This window comes from Drosophila obscura, unplaced genomic scaffold (genome assembly GCF_018151105.1).
Source record: "Drosophila obscura isolate BZ-5 IFL unplaced genomic scaffold, ASM1815110v1 contig_150, whole genome shotgun sequence".
NCBI lineage: Eukaryota > Metazoa > Arthropoda > Insecta > Diptera > Drosophilidae > Drosophila > Drosophila obscura.
In genome coordinates, this window is record NW_024542736.1 from 1,496,948 (window position 1) to 1,520,376 (window position 23,429).

The window sequence follows — 23,429 nt, forward strand, 5'->3', positions numbered from 1 at the left end:
TCATGGGTTGTCAGGACAACCGTGACGGGGGACCACACAAATAACAGTAGAGGAAAATACAAGCAAATTTTCTAAGAGAACGAAAGAAACACACTTAAGATGTCCGATCAAGAAATGGATGCCATTATCAAGGCGACCCAACAGGCTTTGGGTAAGTATATTAAAAAGCCGCCACTCACGGAGAAGCTGCTGAAGAAGCCGCCCTTTCGCTTTCTGATGGATGTGTTCAATTCGGTGAGTACCCCTCCAGTCCCATTCCTGCTTCAACTTATAAGACTTCTTCTGCGTGCAGTTCATCAAGCAGACGGGCAACTTTGAGGGCCTGTACACGCCTGAAGAGCAGCAGTTCGAGAATATAGGAGACCGCGAGGCCAAGACACGATTCCTGCAAAAGATGATCGATGCAATCAGTGAGCGCAATGGCTAGGAGGAGTGCCCCCGAACCCCATTGACTGATTCATGTCTCATCCACAGAACTAACAACGAAAAAGGACCTCAAAGTGCGCACCTCAAAGATTGTGGCTGGGCAAGAGGCCGAGCTAACCAACGAACTGCTCCAGGCTATGGCCAGTGTGGCTGAGCAGAGTTTGGACTGGCAAACGGCCGTCGATCAGGTTGTGATGGCTGCCACTGCCCCTGCCCCTGCCACCAGCAAACCGGCCAAGGAAAAGCCCAAAAAGGAGAACAAGCCACCCAGCAAGCAAACCTCACCGGCTGGCAAGGAAGAGGAGACAAAACGAGTAGCCAAGGAGAAGCGCTTGTCGCCCCAAGAGCAGAAGTTGCGCAAGGCCACCGCGCTGGCATCCCGCGCTACGCCAACGGAAAAGGAAAAACTAACTCAGAAGAAGACCAAGGCGACTGCTGGTGAGGCAAAGCTCAGTCGGCAGGGTTCCAAGCAGAAGAGCCCGTCGCCAGTGAAGCAGAAGACAAAGACTAAGGCGCAGACTTCAACCGAGAGCGATACGGTGGCCATGTCCATGTCGCCCGTGCCCGTAGCTGCCGCCAAGCTGCCCTCACCTGAGGCTGTAACCAAGAGACCATCCCCTGAAGCTGTACCCAAGAGACCATCCCCTGAAGCTGTACCCAAGAGACCATCACCTGAAGCTGTACCCAAGAAGGCATCACCTGAAGCTGTAACCAAGAAACCATCACCTGAGGCTGTACTCAAGAAACCATCCCCGTCCTCATCCCCAAAAGCTTCCAAAGAAGCAGCGGTGGCTGATCCTGGCCAGGAAACCCATCTGACAGCGCCTCCAACTGAATCGGAGAGTCGCAAATCATCCAGCAAAAGCCGACGCTCCAGTGCCAGTCAGCGGCAGATGGCAGCAGCCCAAGCGGAACCAGAACAGCCAGCCTCCAATGAGGCCAAGATGCAGCAGCAGCCAGAACCGAGTCCACGGGCAGACTCCAACAACAACCAGGAGGCCAGGCCAGAGGCTGCTCCCCCCCTCACACGGGAGAACTCCAAGGAGACCAATCAGCGGCCACGCACTTCGTTGCGGCCGCCAAGTGCTCGGCCAGCCTCCGCTCGTCCCGGTGCTCCGCGGCGTCGCAATGTGGAGATTGTGCTGCAGCCCAACGATCAGGTTAAGATGTCCGGCATCAATGTGAAGCTGGAGACCTTTGGCGACCTGGACGATGACGGCGAGAATCTGGTGATCATCGAAGACGCCAACTCCCACGACATTGAGAAGGGCGCTGCAGAGGAGCCGCTGCTGGAGGGTCAGCTAGATGCACAGGGTCGATTGGTGCAGCAAATTCTGGAAACACAAAAGGAGCTGGTGCATCAGAGCGCCGAGGCGGAGCAGCCGGCCACTCAACCCAATCAGGGCGCCCGTCAGAGTTCTGCACGGCAAGTGAACGATCTACGCGATCTCATCCAGAGCCTGACCAAGGCGGTGAATCCACTTGGCAAGCTGATGGACTTCATACCCGAGGACATTGATGCCATGCAGCTGGAGCTGACAATGTGGCGCGACGCCTACACACAGGCATCCACAGAGCTGAAGCGTGAGAGGAGCCTCACGGCATCCGCCACAGAGCCCATGAAGCATCAACTGCTGCAGATCGATGCCAGCATTGTGGAGTACGAGGAGCTCATCGACGAGAGTCGCCACAAGATTCTCCAGAACAATGCGCGCATTCTCAAGATGCTAATGGAACAGTGAACCATGCACAGAGTACATCTTGGATAATTGTGTTTAATATGTTTTAATATGTCTATTAAAAATAGATGGATAGACTATGCCGCACGAATATACATAATTACGTAGTATGCAATTTGTAAATATAATATCTAAAAATATCCTGCACATTTGTGTCGGCAAAGGTGCTTGTGTTTTTTCTCTCTTCTCTTTTGTGTATAAATCGTTTTAGATGCAACAAACAAATAAACAGACGGTTCGGCTGCATTCATACATTTCTAAGGTCACTTGGTGTTTGAACCGAAACCGGAAAAAAAAGTGTAACTTTTTCTTAACTTAATGCTTAACACTCCATTCTCCCTAAGCCTTATCATCTGTAGGGGCCTCTGCGGTATCCGAATTGTGGTCGGATGCAGCATCATTTTCTTTCTGCTTGCCATCATCCTCCTCCTGCTCATTCTCCTGGTCCTCGTCCCCTAGCACATACTCGATGACATCATCGATGGGGAAATTGTTGAGCAGAGATCGTATGGATTCATTGTGGATGACCACAGTGAAGAGAAGTTTGCAATATTCACGCATACGATCGCCGTATTCCAGCTCAGCGTAGCTCTCATCCTTGCTCAGATCGTGGCCACAGTTCTCGATCACCTTGCAGAGCATTGTCTCCTCGGAGGTGTTGGGCCAGCCGTACTTCTTGAGGATGTGCGGATCGACCAGCATGTCAATCAGTTTGGCGACATTCTCCTTGAGCTTCAGGTCGCATTCGGTGAGTACATCGCCGCTGAAATCGTCCTCACTTGTCGGCTCCTCCATGTTGTCGGCAATAGCTGCGGCCAAGCTGGCCGCCAGCGATTTGCGCTGCTCCTTCTTGACCACCGGGGAAACCACCGCTTTCTTCGACTCACTTTTGTTGGCCTCCGGCTTGACATTGTCCCCTGTTTCGGGCACCTGTTGGTCGCTGCTAGTGCCCCCATCATCCAGGGGCAGAATGGTGTACGTCTCGTTCTCCAACAAGATGGTCTGGGCACTGCCATCGTCCACCAGAAACTCCCTGACCACAACACCATTGCCATCGGTTTTGCTCGAAATAAGCGAACCGCCCGATGGATCAAGATCCACTATTTCAGTATCCTCCTCTGCTTCGACATTCTTTTTGGATTTCTTGCTGCGCTTTGGCGGTTCGACCCCAAAGATGTCATCCGGATCGCATTCGTGGACGCAGCGTATATGCTTGCGCAAGGTCTCGGTGCTGTCGAAGTTCTTGTCACAAATGGCGCAGTCCGTGCGCTCGATAACCTTGGTGGCTGAGCGCTTGGCGCGTTGTGGTTTGGCTGTAAAGAAGAGGGCAGGATAAGTGGGCCAGCCATTTTGCAGGAGCTGTTCAATAGCTTACGCGAATGATCGCCGGCATCCATGTGCTCCTTGAGCAGCGCTGTGGTTCGAAAGGTACGCTTGCAGTCAGTGCAAGCAAATGATGCGCGCTTCTGCCGCGTGTGCTCCTTAACGTGGCGCTCGAGTCTGGTTTGAAAGCCATAATTAATAAGAGTATTACACTCCGCTTACTGGGGTTACTTACTGCTTCTCTGTCTTATACTTTTCGTCACACAAGTCGCAGGCATAGGGACGTATATGGGTTTTGGAATGGGTGCGCAGCTGGGTGGCCTGGATGAAGCTCTTGCCACACTCGTTGCACTTGTGCGGACGCTCTCCGGTGTGTCGTTTCATGTGGCGATTGAGCACCTCCTTGACAGCAAAGGATTGATTGCACTGCAAGACAAATGGGAAATAATGCTAAGGGAAATGCTGGATTTATCTGGCACTTACCACTGTGCAGCTGTAGGGCTTCTCGCCGGTGTGGTAGCGTCGATGCTTCTTGAGAGCCACCAAGGCCGAGAACTTCTTGTCACACAGATCGCAATCGAAGGGCTTCTCCCCAGTGTGGGTGCGTATGTGAATGCTGCAAGAATAAATAGCAATTAATAGAATAGAAATATGAACTATGGAAGACTCTACACACTTGAGCGTGGACAGGCTGTAGAAGCAATTCTTGCAGGTGTGGCACATGTACTCGGGTTTCTTCACCACTTGTGTGCCCAAATGTTGCTTCAGATGCGAGCGCAGATTGTCAAGGCGATAGAAGACGCGATCGCACACCTTACAGCTCATGGTATCGTTCTCATTGGCCGAGCAGGACGAGTACTTCTGGTGGCGCTTCAGGTGATAGGAGCGTGTAAAATCCTTGCCGCAGATCTTACAGGCATATGGCTTGCCACGCGACTTGTGCTGCTCCTCGTGAAGCGTCAGCAATGCGGCGCTGCGCAAATTGGCATTGCAAATGGAACAGGGATACGTATTGAACTCCGAGTGCGTGATGAAGATATGACGCTCGTAGCTGGTCTGCGTCTTGAATGACTTTGGACAATCGGGGCAATTGATGTGGCCCAACTGATGGAGGAAGATAATTAAAGTTTTGAATCGCATACGGAACGGCTGAATACTCACATGAAAGGTGTCATAGCTCTCGCTGCAACAGAAGCAAATGTCCTTTTTCTCCATCACCACAGCATCCTTTTCAATCTTCTCCAAGTTCTTGAGCATTTCCGCCTTGCGCAGATGATAGCCACTGTCGTAGCGACAGAATTCCAAGTGCTTCTTAAGGCTCTTCACACGGCGGAATGTCTTGTAGCACTTGCCGCAAACATGTTCAACCATTTCCTTGATCGCCACCTGGTTGCCAGAGGTGCTCTTAACAGCGCCCTCGCCATCGCCATCCTCATCCTCATCATCCTCATTGTCATCTTCTGTACCTGAAACCACAATCTCCTCGCCATTGGCACGACTAGCCACAGGTTCGATTTCATCGTCGTCGGCTAGGATGAAGGCAATGCTCTCGTCTTCCTCAGATACACTGGATGTGGTGTCTGCTTTGCTGTTCTCGGCCTTGACGGCCTGCAGCACATAATGATCCATCTTCTTCTTCTGTTTGGTGGCGGACGTCTTGATCTTTGTCGTCTCCACAGTCGTCGCCGCGGATGGAGCCAGGCGCTTCTCGTTCAATATCTTGACAGAGCCCGAGGGACTGACTGTCTTTTGTGGGCTGCGTTTCTCGGCTTTTGGGGAGATCAGGGCCTCATCATTCAGAATTTTTATGCGAGCGCCACCAAGGCTCACACGTTTATCCGGCTTGCCAGAGGCGGCGACGTCATTGAGCAGCTTCTTGCGCGTCGTCGGGCCTTTGACGCTTGGCAAGCACAGTTTGTCCACGCCAATTATTTTCACTACAGTTGTGCTGGCCCTGCTGGCCCTTTCGGAGGAGCCATCTGTCTTTCTGCCCTCCTTTGCGGCGGCGCTCATGCTGGCTGGCCTGGCTAGGTGTGTCTATGGGAAGAGGATCTATTAGAGGAAAGTGTTGAAAAATATATCAAGGACCCGCCAATCCATGACTAGTCTACTTTTGGGCACGTAATTTAATTTAATTTGCCTTTTTTTGCCAGCGTCAGCAACGCCTATAAGCAGCTAACGAAGAAAAATGGCGGCCCCCCTCATTTGATCGCTGGAGAGTGATGTGACTGGGGAGAGCGAGCGAGAGCACAATAGTGCTGACGCACAGCTGCAGACGCAACAAGTCTCGCTCCTCGCTCTTTTACGCGTCTTTGTACGAAAAATATATGTTTAAGGGGTTGAAAAGAATTCTAATAGATATTGAAATTTGTTGCATACTTTTCAATATTGTTTACTACTCTGACGTGCCGCACCGCCGAAAACTCCTTCCTTGCAGGCGGTGTCTCACACTAACTGTATCTGTTCTGTCCTCGGCGAAAGAAAGAAAGCGATCCGATCGCGTTCGCCACAATGTCACTATGCAATGCTCTGCCACTTGTATGCGCTGAACGCGCCACTTTTTGTGATAAACTCGAGCTTACAACCGATTGGATATGCTAGATGATTTGTATCATTTACACCACAAAATAATCAAAATTTACCTAACTCTGTGCTTCAAAATTCCAGCACGACAGGCACTGTCGTCTATCGGTAGTGTTGCATAGCGTAGGATTATCATTTTCACAACACCAGCTAGAGGTGGAGAAACACTGATCTTCGCAGACATCGATGTTTTCAAACCAAACATCGATGAAACAATGATGTTTTTCGGTTGAAGTAAATAAAATAAATAAAATAAAAATAGGAACCCCATGCAATATTCAAATTATAAATTTATTTTTACCCACATACTTCTGCGATACATCGATAGTCGCCATAGAATATCGATGTTTCAAAAAATAATAAAACATCGATGCATCGATGTTTCCATCGATGATTTTCCACCTCTAACACCAGCTCGGCTCGGCATTTTCATGAAATCAGGTAAATATTATTAAAATATAACGTTTAAAAGTGAAAATTATAAAGCTTACCCCTCACGTAGACCTAATGACCACTGCGTTCGACGCATCGCACACCGAGGGCCCCGGCTTCGTGGGCATACGGTTCTGCCAGGAGTGCAACAACATGTTGTACCCGAAGGAGGACAAGGAGAACAAAATTCTGCTCTACGCGTGCCGCAATTGCGACTACAAGCAGGAGGCGGACTCCAATTGCATATACGTGAACAAAATTATGCACGAAATCGATGAACTGACCCACATTGTGCCCGACGTTATCTCAGATCCCACACTGCCGCGCACCGAAGACCATGCCTGTCCGAAGTGTTCGCATCGTGAGGCGGTCTTCTTCCAGGCCCAGACCCGGCGTGCCGAGGAGGAGATGCGACTGTACTATGTGTGCACGAACCAAAACTGCACTCACCGCTGGACAGAGTAGACACAGCTGCGGCGCCCATTAATTGTAGTTAATAGCAAATATAAATAACATCTCTACTATATACACTAACAAATGTAGTATTCTGTAAGCTTTATTGGACGGTGTCGGTCTAGACGCGCGCCAGCATTGACATTGAGTTCTCCAGGGCGCCGCAATAACATCTCAGGCTGGCGCGCTCAATACTTGATTGCTGGTCAATGCAACGACTATACTCGTATCAGAGCCAGCAGCAACAGCATGAGAAGTGAAAAAAAAACAACAAATTAATTACTGCTTTGGCGAGAGAGCGGGAGAGCATGCAAATTCCACAGCTCTTCGTTCGAAATGACAATTCTTCATATTTATCATTGTTCTGCTCTAATCGAAGCTGACAAACACAGAACCTAAAAGAAGAAATGATTGAACAAGTTTCTTGTGCGTATCAAGCGGCTGGTGATGCTCGGACCTGGCCTGGCCCGGTCCCCGGACCCGTCGTTAAGTTTAGTTTGTGTTTAGAACTTGGCGCGACGTGTTGATTAAATCGCAGAAATGCGCTAAGAATACGCCAACGAAAATAACTCGAATTGGGAATTCATTATTCGGCGCGCTTTAAAATGGCAAAACCAAGGTCATCCGGGGACTCGGCAGCTGCAGCGGCGGCGTCTTCTCCTGCCGTGGAGGAGCGCAAGCTGAACTACTTCCAGAAGCTGTGGCAATATCGCAAATATCTGGTCATCGAGCCGTTCTTTTTCTTCTACTTCATGGCCTCCGTCTTCAATTCCGTGGCCATGCAGAATTTCCCCCTCGATAAGGCGTGCCGTGTGAATCTCGGCTACAACAAAATCGTCTGTGACACCATGCTGGACAAATCGGAGCTGGGAATCGAATGTGATGACTTTAGCTTTGAGAACACCACCGCAGGGGCCACAGCCGATCTGATCGGGCTGGCCATCGGTGCACCAGGTTTTAACTATACGGTTTGCAAAGCGGAACTCGAGGCGCAAATCCTCGCCGCCGATGTGTCGGGCAAACGAGCACCGATAGGTGAGATTTTATATTTATAAACCATCAACCATAAATTTCTCATAGCACGATTCGTTCATAGCAGACTGGACTGAATATACATAATATATAGCAGAATATACACGTTTTGCCGTTTGGCATTAGCAATGCTGAAATTTCAAGTTTCCAGAAATACACGAAATTCCTCGCCTCTCGCATATTAAATCTCACCTAACTACCATACCCTCCCGGGGACTCACATATTTCGATTCGATTCTTTTGTGTAAAGAAGATTCGCTTCTACAATTTGATGGATATCGTCGGAAATTAGCGGTTATCCAAACATCTAATTACCGCATTTAATTGATTCCCGCATGCGTTTCCTCTACGTCTTATATCCCCCCCATTATATCATTGGGTGATTAATTTAAAGCCAGCGACTATCGTTCGGATTTTCAAACCTGTTCTTTACAACTTTCGTGGGTTCACTGTCATTGGCACTGCCATTGCCATGGATGGCATTTCATCTGCGCTGTCTACAAACATTTTATTTTCAAAATATATTTTTGCTATATACATACATACGTACAGACACATCCAAATATGTCATTTACATAGCGCTTCTCGCGGTGTCTATTCCGGTTTACTGCGAGGAGGGAACATTTATATTTATTTTGTAGATAAATTAAAGAAACATCAATTCCATTAAAATGCATTGCATCAGCACTGGGTGGGGGTGGGGAGGGGGCTAGTAGAGACGGTCTTGAAATACTAATTGAGATTTCATGTATTACATGGAAGCAGTTTTGAGTATATTACTCAGCTTTATTTGATGAGCTTAGCTATGTGCTTTGATATCTCATCTCACGATCAAACAAAGTCCCACAAATAGCAACAGTTGACATCTTAAATGGGGTTGAGTGGAGATTGATGTTATCTTGAAACATGATTAAGTTCAGACTACGAAATGTGTTAATATGTTTAAATTAAGATATCGTGGAGTGTAAATTAGTATGTAAACTTGAGCTCTTTTATGATTTTATTTTTTGATCCCATTAGCTGCTATTTTCCCCCTGATTGTTCTGCTCTTTGCTGGAGGCTGGGCGGACAGGTACAACAAGCGTAAGCCATGCATGATATTGCCCATCATTGGCGAGGCCCTTATCCTTTGGTTGTAAGTATCCAAGCCATATAGCCGCCATGCATATGAAGAAGTACCAACCTTATCGTCGCTTCTCCCCAGGCCAGTTCGTCTCTGCGATATTCTTTGATTCGCTGCCCATGGAATTTGGGGCATACTGTGAGGCCATTGTGCCGGCTTTGTTTGGTGGACTGACCTTCTGTTTGATGGCCATCTACAGTTATATCACCATAGCCACACCCGAAGAGGATCGTGTGTTTCGGTTCGGCATCTTTGCCATGTTCGTCACGGGCGTGCCCTTTATAGGCCAACCGATTAGTGGGCTGCTCTTTCAGACCTTGGGCTATACGCGTGAGTACCGCATGGAAATAAAAAATATTAAATAAATTAATGATTATACCCGCTTTTAGTATCCTTTGCGTCGGCCATTGCGTTTCAGATAATTGCCATCCTGTACATCATCTTCTTTATAAAGGAAATAAAAATCACACCAAAGTCAGCTGCCGCCAATGGATCAACCCCGAATGAGCCACCACCATTGCCGACGACGCTGCCACCCAAGCAGGGCACGGACAACATGGCCTATGAAACAACCAACTTGGATGAGCAGCATCAACAAGTCAACAAGAATGTAAACTTCCAGCTGACACCGCAAATGGAGCCAAAGGTGGAAGTGGTGCCACCAAGACGTTCCTTCCTGAAGGAACTCTTTGATCCCACTCTGGTGGTGGACTGCCTCAAGTTTCCGTTGATTAAGCGTCCCAACAATGGACGCCTGCTGCTCGTACTCCTGCTGTGGGCCTATTTCTTGACGGTGGGACCCACCTCGGGCGAGAACGACTACTGGTATCGGTTCACGTTGAAGAAACTCTCCTGGAATGGTAACGACTTCAGCATTTACCTGACTCTCTCGAGTGGAGCCGCCCTGGTGGGCACTTTCATTGGCACAGCAATCCTCAGTAAACTGCTCAAGGTATCGGACTCCATGATTGGCATGCTCTCGGCCGTCTCCATTGTGTGCTCCCGTGTGCTATTTGTGAGTTTTTATTGGGGTCAATAGAGTTGGATAATCCTCTGATGAATCCCATTTGATTTGTCCAGGCCTTTGCCAGCAACACCTCCTCCTTTTACGTGGCTGGAGTGGTGGACATGTTCGTCAGTCTTCGAGTGATTGCCATCAAGACAATTGGTTCCAGCATCGTGGATGGCGATGAACTAAGTAAGTTATTGAAAGTCGTTACCAAAATTATTATTAATCCTTTTTTGTTTTGTTTTTGGTTAGGTAAAATGTATTCCATCTTTGGGATCAGCGAACCCATTGCCCAGTTCATCTTTCCGCCCATCTTTAGCGAGATCTACAAGAGAACCGTCGACTCCTTTCCAGGTGCAATTTTTCTGTTTGGCGAAATCTTCTACATCCCCAATGTGCTGGTCTTTGTGTACGTATCTTTTTCTTTGAACTCTACTTTAACTAAAAATTATTTAATGAATTATTTCGTTAACTTTTAGCTTGTGCTACTTCATCCTGCGACGTCGAAAGGCCGACCAGGCAAAGAACTCCGTGGAGCTGGAGAGAAATGGCGCAAATCCCGACAGCGAGATAACTAGTCTTTGAATCAATTAACACCCATCCGCCGTGTTGCTTGTGTATATTTGTTCTATTTTTGTATATTTATAAAGAATTTTATTTTCGTAAATGCCCGCCCGCAAATCACATTCCCTGATAACAGATAGGCTTAAGGTTTTCCCCAGTCAACTTCCATCCAGAAGCCTCTGGCAGTGGCCACAAATTGCTTTTTTTGGGGTAGCAATTTTAGTTTATTTTCTGCCACGGCAAAAGGCGCCGAGCCTTTCAACAAGTGGTAGTTTTCCAATCAGCAAATGCATTCAGTTTGAGCAGCCAGCTGGAGAGTAGTGGGTGTGGGCGTGGGTTGGAGCCCGGCCCGGCCCGCACTTTATGTGGGTGTTAACCACTGCCTTAAAACAATTGGGTGCTAATAATTCCAGTTAATCTGCATAAGTGAGAACGTGTGAATATGCCTGGAAGGCATTGGTGCACGAATTACTGGCACATCCTTCGAAGCACTTTGCTCTGCTCTGCTCTTTGATGGCATCCATATAAAAGCCCTAGCCGGAGCCTCACTTACTCAGACGTTGCTCAGGCCTCGTCGTGTGTGGTTTGAACTGGTAAGAATACTTGACTTACCCTTCAAATAAATGGGCTAATATCGCACGAATATTTTCCAGAAACATGATGCGTCTCCTTCTGCTGCCTCTGTTCCTTTTCACCCTCTCCATGGCCTGCATGGGTCAGACGTTTCAGTACTCTCGAGGCTGGACCAATGGCAAGCGGGCCTTGTCGTCTCCATCGTCTCTTCTAAGCAATGGACATTTTCACAGAGCCAACGAGTTTGGTTTCTCAGATCTGTATGACGTTCCGGACTGGAGCAGCGATCGGAGGCTGGAGCGGTGAGTATTACTCTTCGTTAGTACAGAGCTTCTGCTAAAGTTCTGGGAATATTTGCAGCTGCCTGGCGCAGCTGCAGCGGTCGCTACTGAGTCGCGTGTATGGCTCCGGCGTAGACTTCAATGCGAATCGTGCCGAACCGGACACTAGCGACAGTGGCAGCCGCCGCATCAGAGCCAATAACAACAACGAAAATGTTTTATATCCGAATCCCATTCAAAATCGGCATCACTCATCGAATGAACTTCTTGAGGAAATCAGTGCTGCTGTGGCCGGATCCGGACCGACGGGTGCGGGCTCGGGCGAGCCGAGCGTGTTTGGAAAACATTAGCTCAGACTTCGATATGTTATGGTATTTTCAGAACTTTTGAGAAACTAGCAAGCAAATGCTACAAAAATGTAAAAAAAAACACATGTTATATATTTTGGCACATGGTCAATAAAAGAACACTTTAAATTACACTGAATTAACTTTATGGCAAAACTATTATTATTATTAAGAATTATCACAAAATCGGATGTCAGCAGTACTGTTATTTAAAAAATCAAAGTAGGTGACCGCCGAATTCAATTTCCATTTATCGCACAAAAGTACCGATAGACAGGGGTGCATCTAGAATGGTCGTATGATACTATTTAATCTCGTATCTGAAAGACAGAGCATGCAGTGGGAGCGAGAGAAATATATGCTTTAATTTGGATTTTATGATCAAATTGTTACATCAGAAATATGATTAAGGTTAAGCTATCGTTTTTTTTCATTCCATCTCAGTTTTTCAGAAAAGAGAGTTGGTGTAGTGTCATACGACCATACGTAGAATTAAATGTCGCGGAAATGTATCTGATTTAACGGCTTCAAACAACAGATAAATAGTGTTGATTCTGCTGATAATTAAGAAAAGTATGATAATGTATCTCACAATAATATCCATGCTAATATTTTCGCCAGTAGTAGCCCAAAATAGTATCACCTACAAATATATATCGATATACATTTACCATCCCTATGTATTATTGATTGGAAAGAAGCAGAAAGAAAGGCGCAGCAAAATCGAAACCATTTATTTAAATCCAATTTTCTTTCGGAGCAGTGTTAAAATTTCATGTTCCGAACCTAAGTGGACATTCCCTAGATATTGAGGGACTTCAATTGCGTTGAGTTTTGAGTTTTCGTGCAAGCATTCTTGTCGTATACCAAGAAAAAGTGAGGGGGAAGCCTTTCGTTCCTGTGAACACCCCGACCGACAACCGGAACGAACAAATTTGCCGATACACAGATTTTTCTAGAAACGCACAAGGATGAGCAATCTGGAGAAGCAGCACGAGATGGTGAAGCACAGCCTGGTGGAGTTCATCAGTGGCCATATACCTGGCGCCGATTTTCGCGTTGTGGATGACATTGTCCTCTCATATATAATATCCATATTGGAGGAGGCCTCCCAGGATCCTTGCTTTGATGTGGAGGGCTTTGTCGAGATGATGGGCGCCTATTTCGAGGAGTTCCCGACCATTGACCAAGGCGTCATATGCGATTGGATCTACAAGCTGGCCAACGAGTTGACAGAGATGGAGAAGAACCAAGGCAACCATGACGCTGTGGACTTGTCGCTAAAGTGGGTTTTCCCTGCGCCGACTATGTTCGGTCAGCGTGTTAGCATTTATTTATGTTTTTTACTTTTTTTGCAATATTTTGCAGCTTATTGAGCCTATCGAATATTATTCCGGAGTCCAGGCTGCGGGCTCGCAACTCGTCCATTTCGGAGAAGGACGAGCTCTCCTCGAACAACAGCAGCAGCGGCGGCAGCCACGGCAAGCGTTCTCAGCACTTGTCCGAGACAAGCGATGGTGGCTCCACTGATAGCTCCAGCTCCAATTGCGACTACTTTTTTGATGAGGCCGAAGCTCTGCAGGAAATGTTTCCCGACGCAGCCTATGTTGAGGTCAGTTTGGGTAGCTAGTACTATGCGGACTGAGGCCATAACAAACCCGAATTTGTATTTAGATCAAGCATTGCATTGCCATATCCAAGGGCGATATAGACAGTGCCACTCAGATCCTATTGCATCGCCAGGAGACCAATCAGAGCCTGACCGATAAGTCGCACACCATGATCATCAGGAAGAACGTTGTCGTCGATGATAACGAGCTAAAGAATCGCATCATCGCCAGGTAAGTGCTCGCCCATGGATTATTTTTAGCCAATTTATACGTGTGTTTGTTCAGGTACTCGTATGTGGACAAGAACGCCACTCAGCGCGAGTACAAGCCGGTGGCGCCCAAGGTGGAGCCGCGCAAGTTGGTTCGCTATCGGGACAACAAGATTGTCTCGTTGAAGGGCGAACGCTACACCGAGATCAAGCGTGACGAAGATGCTGAGTTAAAAAAACCCAAGAAGCAGATTCAACCGTAACTAAAGATGAACAAAACTCTCTTCAAGTATTTTATCAAGAAGCAAATTAATCCAAATCCAAGTAATTTATCCGCACCCACGACATTGACCTTTAAACACAACAGCAACACCGATACCGACACCGATTCCGAATTTGAATCTGAATCTGAATCCGATTCCGAGCACAGTTTATGCACTCAGCTGCATATTGGAATGACCCGAACGAAAGCCCATTCCTATACCCATGCTAATGCCAATGCCAAGTCCGGCCGATTAGTCCATGCTTCTACCGTAGCATCACCTGCCCAACTTAGCCAACGTTTAGATGCTTCCTTATCCATCGCTGCACAACAAGAGGAGGATCGAGAATATGATAAAGACGAACAACCGAGCAAACGTAAAGCCACCGAATCCCGCTGCCGACATCCATGTGAGTTTGAGTTATCGGCTGGTATTTTGATGTTACTGTTGCTAGTTGGCGTCGGACACCAGTGGACACCACAGAATTACATCTCTCCTCTTCATCAAGTTGTAGACAAAGACAGAAAGACTTTACATACCAAATTAGTTAATAGTTATTATGCTTTAGGACTCCCCTACGTATATTTTCAGAGCCCGGCCGTGGTCGCTTGCTTATGAGTTTCATTACTGGCCAGCGACAGCTGACGAGCAGGCGGCCCAAAAAGATGGCCAGTTGTCGGACGCTGTGATCGCGTTACCGCTTGTGCACGCGATCGCTTATGACGACTGGTGTCGCGCCTGCGATGTGAACGGTTGTGCTCCTTAGTTCCTTATGCAAGCAAATTCGAATTGAAAACTTATCTGTGAAAATTGTGAGGTGCAGTCTACCGCCCGCTAGCGAATCTCGAACCTTGATTGTTCTTAAACAACAGTATTGTCCTCTCCCTTCCCAAAAAACACACACACACTGAAGCAGGTGCGACACCCAACCCGAATTTGGAGCTCAAATAGACTTATTTAGAGATTTTAGGCTCGAATTGAAGAATTGAGTTTTGTTGGCCGTGTGCGTGTTTCAAAAACGCAGCTGCACAAAAACCTTGCCATATCTTTTTAAGATTTGTTTATTGTTTTTTATTGTGTAACTTGTTTTGTTTTTCCATTGGTCCAAGCAAACTAGCAACATTAGCAAAACATACCAAAGCCACAAACTAGTCCAGTCCACTCTCCCCTCACCATATGGAATCGGCTACTGCTCGGAACAAGACAGCAATATTTAACCATAATCGAAGCATATTCAAGCATACAATACATAATTATAAAATAATCGATTTATCAACTATTTATATAGCGTAGCCTTTAGCCTCTCCCAAAATCCCCACAACATTGTAACCCCCCCACTACAATATCACGGTAAACATGTCCAGGCTTGTACTAATCCCACGCCAAATGCAATTCATGTTAGATGTAAGCATCAAGATATTGTTCAAACGATTTAATGAGTTTTCAACGTTTTGTTTGACACAAAAGAATTAATTATGTTCTTAAATATTAGCCTAAGTTCTATGATCCTTGACCACCGTTTTATGTTTTTATTTATGTAACAATTTGCATTTGAAGCGTTTTAAATCTTATTTCATCTATAAGTCCTACACGATCGGTGTTTAACATATTTATATCTATATATACATGCATCGCAAATGTATTTATTATTTCACTGGTTTCGGTTTGATATTAACGATTTCTCATATATATTTTTAGTTTTATATATTATTTTTGTGATATTAGCGTAAAAAAAAAATCAACTTAAAGAAAAGGCAAAAAACACTCGAATTAAACTTTTGAAATTAATAAATAAACAACTATCAATATTTAAAGCATACATACTTGATGCTGTAAACAAAACGTTTTTTAATTTGAATAACAGCCTCCACATCGAAGTGTCTGGTAGAGTTCCCCAATGTTGGAGAGCTGTTATGTACAGTTTTTAGAACTAATAGGACAGTGTTCATATGTAGCATATACAAAGCCATTTATTGATTTAATATATATTATTATAAATAATAGAAAAAACTCGTAGGAGCGACAGTGTTTGCGGCGACGTGACAACCCTGTTGGTTTTGCTGGTGTGCCAGGAGGTATTTAAATTTACGCATGAATATTATGAAACTTGATCATTTTCAGCGCAGTTGAGGGTATTATATTTTGTAATTAAAGAGGAACCTAACTGCGGCTAAACTGTTTAAATAAAAGTGGGTTAAGTTGCCTAACTTCAGTTTTTGCTCGGTTTATTTGCGGTATATTATGACAATGACAAAGTATATTTCGGTATTTTCCTGAGTGTCAGACGGTATATTTGATCAATAAATTCGCGGTCACACTGGCACAAACATTTATGTGGTTTTTTCCACTTTAAAAAAAGCCATAATGACCACAATTGCGGATCTATTTACTAAATATAATTGCACCAATTGCCAGGACGACATCCAGGGTATTCGGGTGCATTGTGCAGAGTGTGAAAACTTCGATTTATGTCTGCAAGTAAGTGACACACATACATATGTACATACATGAATACAGTGTACAGTAAATGTACAGGCGCCCACATCGATACACGACGTACCATAGTGATGCCTCTGTTAGCACCGCTCTGGAACTGTTAACACTGACTCATGCAAAAGTTCATAGTACATTCATACATATATATATATACATACATATGTATGTAGCCGGCGATTTCACAATGTTGTTTAAAAATAACAGCTGTTTACTGAATGCGCAGCAAGTATTTACGTTTTAATTTTGTTGTAGTGCTTCGCGTCTGGTGCAGAGATCGGGGCCCATCAGAACAATCATGCCTATCAGTTCATGGACACGGGCACCTCCATACTGAGTGTGTTCCGTGGCAAGGGAGCGTGGACGGCCCGCGAGGAGATTCGTCTGCTGGATGCCATCGAGCAGTACGGCTTCGGCAACTGGGAGGACATCAGCAAACACATTGAGACCAAGTCGGCGGAAGATGCCAAAGAGGAGTATGTAAATAAATTCGTCAATGGCACAATTGGCCGTGCCACATGGACGCCGGCCCAGTCCCAGCGTCCGCGTCTCATCGACCACACGGGCGACGATGATGGCGGTTCGCTGGGCGCCAGTGCCATGGCCAGTCTGCCACCTCTGGAGATCAACTCCGACGAGGCTATGCAGCTGGGCTACATGCCCAACAGGGACAGCTTTGAGCGCGAGTACGATCCCACAGCCGAGCAGCTGATCTCCAACATTACGCTCAGCTCAGAGGACACCGAGGTGGACGTTATGCTGAAGCTGGCTCACGTGGACATTTACACGCGACGGCTCCGCGAACGGGCCCGCCGCAAGCGAATGGTGCGCGACTATCAGCTGGTCTCAAATTTCTTCCGCAACCGCAATTATGCCTTGCACCAAGGCCTCACCAAGGAGCAGAAGGAGTTTCGGGATCGGTTTCGCGTCTACGCCCAGTTCTACACCTGCAACGAGTACGAGCGTCTGCTGGCCTCCCTGGAGCGCGAGAAGGAGCTGCGGATCCGGCAGTCGGAGCTGTATCGCTATCGCTACAACGGTCTCACCAAAATCGATGAATGTGTGCACTTCGAGCAGCATGCGGCAATGGCATCGCACCGATCCACAGGACCCTATGGTCATGGCAAGACTGTAAGTGCGAGCCCGCTAAATGGGCATACAACGCGTCAGGGAATGCAATTGAAATCAGTTGCAGCCACATTTCTGTATATATGTTGATAGTTTAAGTAGATATTGAATGCAGGCTGCTATTGTTACAATTTAATTCCCTGGTTGTGTGCGCTCGTCCAATGAAAATGCATGACGAGTTGAATATCGTGTGTGCGCTGCTTTGTTCATTCCATTCCTGTACCAAACTTACGATCGCTTTCCCGTCTTGTTCTCACGATATTCAGCTCCTCTGTATTATCAACGCACCAAACAGCGAGCGTTTGAATGGTTGTATAAGACAATGTTTAACCACAGGACCTCACGCAGCCCTCCAATGGAAATCTTCGGCCGCCAAGCTCTTCCTTGCTCTCCCCACAACCGAATCTCAGAAAGGCGTAAGTACTTGGAATACAATTGGCAGCGTGTGCGTTCCTCTTTCTATAACGCTGTTCCACCTTTATTAGCGAAATGTCAAGCGGCGCCGAGGCAAGCTCAAGTTCAATCGCACCAAGAAACACGCACCACACCGTCGACCCGACCTGCTCCGGCGCATTATTGCCCAGCAGAAACTACTTGGATAACTGTCGGGTATCGTCGGCAGCTACGACGCTGCCGACAACAACAACGGGGGCGGAGATGGTGTCGGGGACGGGGACGACATTGGACTCGGGCACAACAGCGATGACGGGAGCGATTTCCACGGCTACGACGATGGCAGCGCAGGCGAATCTGCCAACGACATCAGCGAAGGGAAGCCCACAACTTCAGCAGCAGCAGCATCCACCACTGTCCAAAAACAACCAGCCAATGCATCCAAGCGAGGTCGTCGGCAGCAGCGGAAGCCATAATACGTCCGAGGAGCAGGCGGTGCCCAGCATGAGCTTTAAATTACGCACACAACTGGAGGAGCTTAAACACCTGCCCCAGCCGCTGGGCAGCAACCTGCTTAGCCACAACGAGCAGGAATTGTGCAAGAAACTCAATATCACACCCACCACCTACCTCTCCCTGAAAACGGTCTGTCTGAGTGGAGCGCCATCGTTGGGCAGCCCCATGGAAATCTCACTGCGTAAGTTCTTTATCAAATGCGGCTGGCTGAGCCATTGAATGTCCCCCCTTTTGCCGCCCCCCGCCCATCAATGATCGGATGGTAGGTAAAATGCTAAACACATTTGCTGACTTAGGGACTTCACTTTTATTTTGAAAGCGGCGTTTAGTATGTATAAATTATAAAAGACAACAATTTTCGACTGTTCAACTTTTGTTGCCATCATTTCGAGGTGAAACTACAAAGAAACAAAACAAAAAAATACAAACAAATAAAAACTAAATCCATTATGTATTTAGATCTCACTTGTATCAAGTCAGGCTCAGACGTTCAGACACTTTTGTGTCCCCTACCCATCCCCTTCATTAAATTAGCTAAAATGTTGTTCCTTCGTGTAAGGAGAAATGGTGTCGTCGTCTCTAGCGTAGGCGCCCGATCAAGGTTCAGATCTTTTGTATTATCTATGCGTAAGTAGGCCACAACCCCAACCAATTGAATAATGTATAAAGATAATGAAATTGTAAATGAAGAGAATAAATCTATTGCAAATGTGCAACAATGAATTTGTATGTATAATGTATGTATAATAATCGCAGAGCTCTCAGCTGCCACGGACTGCCTGTCCATGCTAGGATCATTGTATTTCATGAGATATTGATATTCTCCATGGATGTCTATATATAGTCGGCCAAATCGTTAGTGTTAGTCTCGAGCAATCAGTTTGTTGCGCTGAGTATTCATATTTGTATCTTACAGAATGATAATAATGATGATGATATATCCTAGCATAAGCTCGTCCAATTTAGCACCCTATCAAATAACAATTATGTGTAACCGTATACCTACAAAAATTTAATATATATATATAAACGGATTTTTCAATTGGGTTTCTCTTACAACTAACAACGATGTGTGATGCCTGTGGAGCAACTGCAACAGAAACGGCAACAGCAACAGCAACTGCCGATGCACTGCATCACTTATTCCTCAAAAAATAGCGATACAGCGTGTTCTTCTCGGGTCGACTCCGGGCACCAGCGCTGGCCGTTGCTGGTGCGACGCCACCGCCACCCGCTCTTGCTGTGGCCGCACTATTCGCCGTTGTGGTAGCTGCCGTCGTCTGCTCCACTGCTGCCACCAGAGAACTGCGCCAGGATGCAATTAGCTCGTTTTGCAGCTCCACAGGAAGTTCCTTGAAAACTTCGGCATCGACACCAGCTGGGCAGGCAATATCCGTTAGAACTTTATTGGCGTGGACGCTGGCTGTGGTGCTGCCTTCGCTGGCTATGCAGCTATTATTGTTGGGCGCTGGAAACGAATCGGGTGCTGATGTCGGCGTGCAGGGTGCGCTCATGGAATCATCCATGGGCGAGGGCAGTGGCGACGAGGCTGTCGAGCTGGCGTTCGAGCTAATCCGACGGGCAGTGCGCGTGGACATGAAGCGAAGGCTTCCATCGATCCGATTTAGCAGCGTGTTGGGCGGCTGTACTGTTCGGAATCGTGGAGCACCCGCGGAGCAGCCGCCAGCCGACGTGGATGGAGTGGTGGTGCTGGCAATGGGACTCATGGGGAAATCCTTTTCGCTGTCGCGAGAGTTGAGACGCAGATCACAGACACGAAGTTTGCTGGGCGACGCCACATCGGCAGCGGTGTCCATCACGTCCCCCGCCAAACGACTGCGCTTCGAGACCAGCATGCGACCAATGCGGCTCTTCTTTGGCGATGGCTCCACCTCCGTTTCGGAGAAATCACTAACGTCCGAGTTGGTGGCCGCCGACTCGGAGCCGTTGTCCAGCAGCATGGGAATTGGCGAGGCTGTGGTGGCGCGTCGCCTATAGAACTGATCACTCGGCTTGAAGGTGGTCGGCGAGGAGCGGAATGCCGACTCATCGGAGGTCGGACTCTCTGCCGTTGGACTTGTGAGACTCGTGTTGGTCAGTGACGTTATTGACTGCACCTCCAAATCTGCCTTCTTGATGAGGAAATTGGCTATGGATGAGGAGCCCACCTTGCGCTCCTGGAACTTGGAGAAGGCCAATCCAATTAGGGTGATATTGAATGGCTTATTTAGGTCAACGATGCGCTCGAACAGTCGCATTACGATCTTGAGAAGCTTATCCTGTGCCCCATCCACCATCTGCACTTTGCTCACTCCCATCTCGCCCGCGCACATTGAGGTCTTAAATAGGGAGGGCAAGATGTTTGCCTGCTTCGTCTCACGGTGACTGCTTTTCTTCTGCGAGTCAAATTTCCTCAGCACAACCTTGATGGCAATGGGGATGCGTCCGTCTTCGGCCACCTGAGCAAATGGCAGGGGAGATAATAAGTCATTGCTTCTCATAAATGTCTATTTAATCAACAACATACCTGCTCGATTAGCCTTATGAGCAGCATGCGAAACCGTTCCTCCACATCTGTGCACACGGATATGGGCTTGCAGGCATCCTCCATGCCAATGGTCTTCGGCTTGCCGGTGGGACGAACCGTACTCGAATCGCGGCCAAATGCCAAGTCCCTCAGCTTGGTGGCTGTCTCGAAGCCGAACTTCTTGCGCATAACGTCCATGTCACATTGTTGCAGCTGCTCCACCGTAGACATACCCGCCTCCAGGAGCAGGCATTGCGTTTTCTGGCCGATACCCGTCACACGCTTCAGATCGTACAGCTCGCGCATGAACTGTTCCGCATATGTGGAGACCAGGACGGTCTGCTGGTTGGGCTTGTGGCTGCTGCCCACCAGTTTGGCCAACAGCTTGTTGTACGCGATTCCCGCGCAACAGGTTATACCCAGCCGCAGCTTCAGCTCCTCGCGTATTTCCTGAGCAATTCGGGTGCCAATCGCCAGGCGCTGGGCACAGCCGCAGGAGCAGGTGGTCAACGGGAGTGCCATCGGCCGGATAAGTGTGTCCGACTGGCGGCTTTTGTTGCGCCTCGGCGGCATGGGCTTGCCGAAGTTCCACCAGGGCCGACACATCCATGAAGTTCTCATCGAATCCGAGCTTTTCCACCATGGGAGTGTAGTTGAGGAGCAAATCGAAGATCTTCTGCGACATGAGACGGTATGGCGCGAGGTCTTCGCCATTGACCAGCACCAAATCCGGGCACAGGCGCTGAGCCTCGGTGATGAGCATGAGCTTGTTCACGCCCCGAGCACGCGCCACATAGTTGCAGGTGACCACGATATTCTTCTGCTGGATGCCCAAGGCTTTCGTGCGCAGCGTGGGGTCCCGTATCTCCTCCACCTGGGCGTAGAAGTAGTCCATGTCGAGGTGTACAATGGTGCGCTGATGCGCTTCGCTCTTAGCCAGCACGCTGGTGAAATCCATGATTCAAAGCGGCTGCAATGGGAGGAGGAGGGCGAAATAAATGGATGGCGAAATAGTGAATGATGCAAGTCGAGGATTTTTCATTGAAAATGTTTGGCATCCAAACAAAGCAAGTCACAAGAGAGAGCAGCAGTCGGTCCCTCGTACAACAGCTGCTGCTGTTGCTGGCTATGGACCGGGGGTGTGGTGCGGTGCGCTGCGGTACGTTTCGCCTTGACGTGAAATCTTCCACTGTTGCGTGCGCCCCTCGCTCCCCGCGCTCTTTCATTAACAATGGCCGAAGCCGACTTTCTAATCAAACAACCAACCCGACACATGAAACATGACGTAGGCACAGCTCAGGAGCTTGTGCCGGCTAAACATTTAGTTTAACAACAATATTGCACATTTTTCTGTTGTTGCTGCGATGACGCATTAGTTAATAGTCGAGAAAACACCAGAATTTCTCCGGACGCGGATGTGTCTTCCTCAAAAACAGGCACTGTGGTACACTTAATTGGAATGTTATTATTCATCGAGTGTGTAGTCGTGTTTACGCCTAAGTAGCACACAATTATAAGGTTCAATATTATTTTAAATTTACCATAAAATAGAGGTGTCAAACCATCGAGGGCACTATCGTTAGTATCGATATTTTACTGCTAGTCTCTACTATCGACGGTTTTGCGACTATCATGATATTATCGAGCTACAGTCGTTGTGCTTTTGATATGTTTGGATTGGCTTCTATAAAATACGAAGACAAATTTGTAAACAAATCGACAGGAGGCATCTAATTTTTACAATGGACAAGTTCCTAAAAGGTTTCAATGGTGTTTTAATAATTATTAGAGCTATCACGATAGTATCGATTGTTTTTTCAAAACATTCGACGTTGATATTCCTCGATATTGATATTCCGTTTAATATTACCAGCTAGCTGGGACTCTCAGCCCTAAACAAATAATTTTATCCGATAGATACATAAATTTCCTTCAGGGATTGGTTAGTTTTAGAACTCTTTTTCATTGGATTATTTAAATATTAAGGTTCAAACAAAAACAGCATAAAACGAATTTGTCGTCGTTTTGTGGCGTTGCCAGACTCGTGCAATTCGTAGTTGCTGCGGGCTGCCATACCGTGATATTTTGTGATATGAAATTCGTCAATTTTGATATTCAGTTTAATATTACTAGATAGTTGGCCCTCTCAGCCGTAAAAAAATAATTTTATCCGATAGATACATAAATTTTGTTCAGGATTGGTTAGTTTTTAGAACTCTTTTTCATTGGATTGTTTACATATTAAGGTTCAAACAAAAACGGTCAAAGCATAAAACTTAAATGTTGACTAAATGTAACGTCATTGTTGCTGGTCAACCAAGTTTCTTCTATGCGTATGGGCTTTGGTATACCTTATTTTCTTTAATTGATATGTTAAATTTGTTGTTTCAGGCTGCTTTGAAACA

The 23,429-nt window shown here is 47.1% G+C and overlaps 8 protein-coding genes across 13 annotated transcripts; 6 read left to right on the top strand and 2 right to left on the bottom strand.

The window, feature by feature from the left end:
• Positions 1-87: 87 nt before the first annotated feature.
• On the top strand, positions 88-2,599 carry LOC111072226 (TRAF3-interacting protein 1). Its single transcript, XM_041591592.1, has 4 exons — positions 88-234; positions 293-410; positions 475-992; positions 1,116-2,599. The coding sequence occupies exons 1-4, from the start codon at positions 100-102 to the stop codon at positions 2,166-2,168; spliced, it is 1,824 nt and encodes a 607-aa protein (XP_041447526.1). The 5' UTR covers positions 88-99; the 3' UTR covers positions 2,169-2,599.
• LOC111072108 (protein suppressor of hairy wing) lies at positions 2,196-6,214 on the bottom strand. Of its 2 annotated transcripts, none has more exons than XM_022363789.2 (7): positions 6,131-6,214; positions 4,650-5,525; positions 4,165-4,592; positions 3,972-4,104; positions 3,724-3,914; positions 3,541-3,665; positions 2,196-3,478 (listed from the first exon to the last, which is right to left on the bottom strand). In XM_022363789.2, exons 2-7 carry the CDS (start codon positions 5,499-5,501, stop codon positions 2,505-2,507), a joined length of 2,703 nt encoding a protein of 900 aa, XP_022219481.2. In that variant the 5' UTR covers positions 5,502-5,525; positions 6,131-6,214; the 3' UTR covers positions 2,196-2,504. The 2 variants fall into 2 exon arrangements, with proteins under 2 accessions (XP_022219481.2, XP_022219562.2); XM_022363870.2 differs by lacking the exon at positions 6,131-6,214 and adding an exon at positions 5,868-6,101.
• A 188-nt stretch (positions 6,215-6,402) lies between these two features.
• On the top strand, positions 6,403-7,029 carry LOC111071954 (DNA-directed RNA polymerase II subunit RPB9). Its single transcript, XM_022363550.2, has 2 exons — positions 6,403-6,512; positions 6,574-7,029. The coding sequence occupies exons 1-2, from the start codon at positions 6,416-6,418 to the stop codon at positions 6,966-6,968; spliced, it is 492 nt and encodes a 163-aa protein (XP_022219242.2). The 5' UTR covers positions 6,403-6,415; the 3' UTR covers positions 6,969-7,029.
• Positions 7,030-7,244: 215 nt separating this feature from the next.
• LOC111071865 lies at positions 7,245-10,787 on the top strand. Its single transcript, XM_022363442.2, is given in 8 exon segments — positions 7,245-7,991; positions 9,009-9,109; positions 9,111-9,123; positions 9,193-9,441; positions 9,501-10,126; positions 10,192-10,309; positions 10,373-10,529; positions 10,600-10,787. Coding segments are annotated over 8 exon segments (1,800 nt in total). The 5' UTR covers positions 7,245-7,561; the 3' UTR covers positions 10,706-10,787.
• Positions 10,788-11,195: 408 nt separating this feature from the next.
• Positions 11,196-12,014, top strand: LOC111072038 (pro-corazonin). The gene is made up of 3 exons (XM_022363671.2): positions 11,196-11,277; positions 11,338-11,559; positions 11,618-12,014. Exons 2-3 carry the CDS (start codon positions 11,342-11,344, stop codon positions 11,886-11,888), a joined length of 489 nt encoding a protein of 162 aa, XP_022219363.1. The 5' UTR covers positions 11,196-11,277; positions 11,338-11,341; the 3' UTR covers positions 11,889-12,014.
• A 548-nt stretch (positions 12,015-12,562) lies between these two features.
• Positions 12,563-15,707, top strand: LOC111071159 (CUE domain-containing protein 2). 3 transcript variants are annotated; one of them, XM_022362540.2, is made up of 5 exons: positions 12,563-13,170; positions 13,254-13,497; positions 13,560-13,726; positions 13,781-13,993; positions 14,072-15,707. In XM_022362540.2, exons 1-4 carry the CDS (start codon positions 12,857-12,859, stop codon positions 13,965-13,967), a joined length of 912 nt encoding a protein of 303 aa, XP_022218232.1. In that variant the 5' UTR covers positions 12,563-12,856; the 3' UTR covers positions 13,968-13,993; positions 14,072-15,707. The 3 variants fall into 3 exon arrangements, with proteins under 3 accessions (XP_022218232.1, XP_022218064.1, XP_022218146.1); XM_022362372.2 differs by having other exon boundaries at positions 12,563-12,761; positions 12,835-13,170; positions 13,781-15,706; XM_022362454.2 differs by having other exon boundaries at positions 12,563-12,761; positions 12,845-13,170; positions 13,781-15,706.
• A 557-nt stretch (positions 15,708-16,264) lies between these two features.
• On the top strand, positions 16,265-19,519 carry LOC111071670 (transcriptional adapter 2B). 3 transcript variants are annotated; one of them, XM_022363258.2, is made up of 4 exons: positions 16,265-16,445; positions 16,716-17,591; positions 17,937-18,004; positions 18,074-19,519. In XM_022363258.2, the coding sequence occupies exons 1-4, from the start codon at positions 16,332-16,334 to the stop codon at positions 18,714-18,716; spliced, it is 1,701 nt and encodes a 566-aa protein (XP_022218950.1). In that variant the 5' UTR covers positions 16,265-16,331; the 3' UTR covers positions 18,717-19,519. The 3 variants fall into 3 exon arrangements, with proteins under 3 accessions (XP_022218950.1, XP_022218870.1, XP_022219019.1); XM_022363178.2 differs by having other exon boundaries at positions 17,925-18,004; positions 18,074-19,518; XM_022363327.2 differs by having other exon boundaries at positions 17,855-18,004; positions 18,074-18,277.
• On the bottom strand, positions 18,786-22,549 carry LOC111071483 (DNA polymerase iota). The gene is given in 3 exon segments (XM_022362901.2): positions 18,786-20,956; positions 21,025-21,537; positions 21,539-22,549. Coding segments are annotated over 3 exon segments (2,280 nt in total). The 5' UTR covers positions 21,983-22,549; the 3' UTR covers positions 18,786-19,633.
• Between the last annotated feature and the right edge of the window lie 880 nt (positions 22,550-23,429).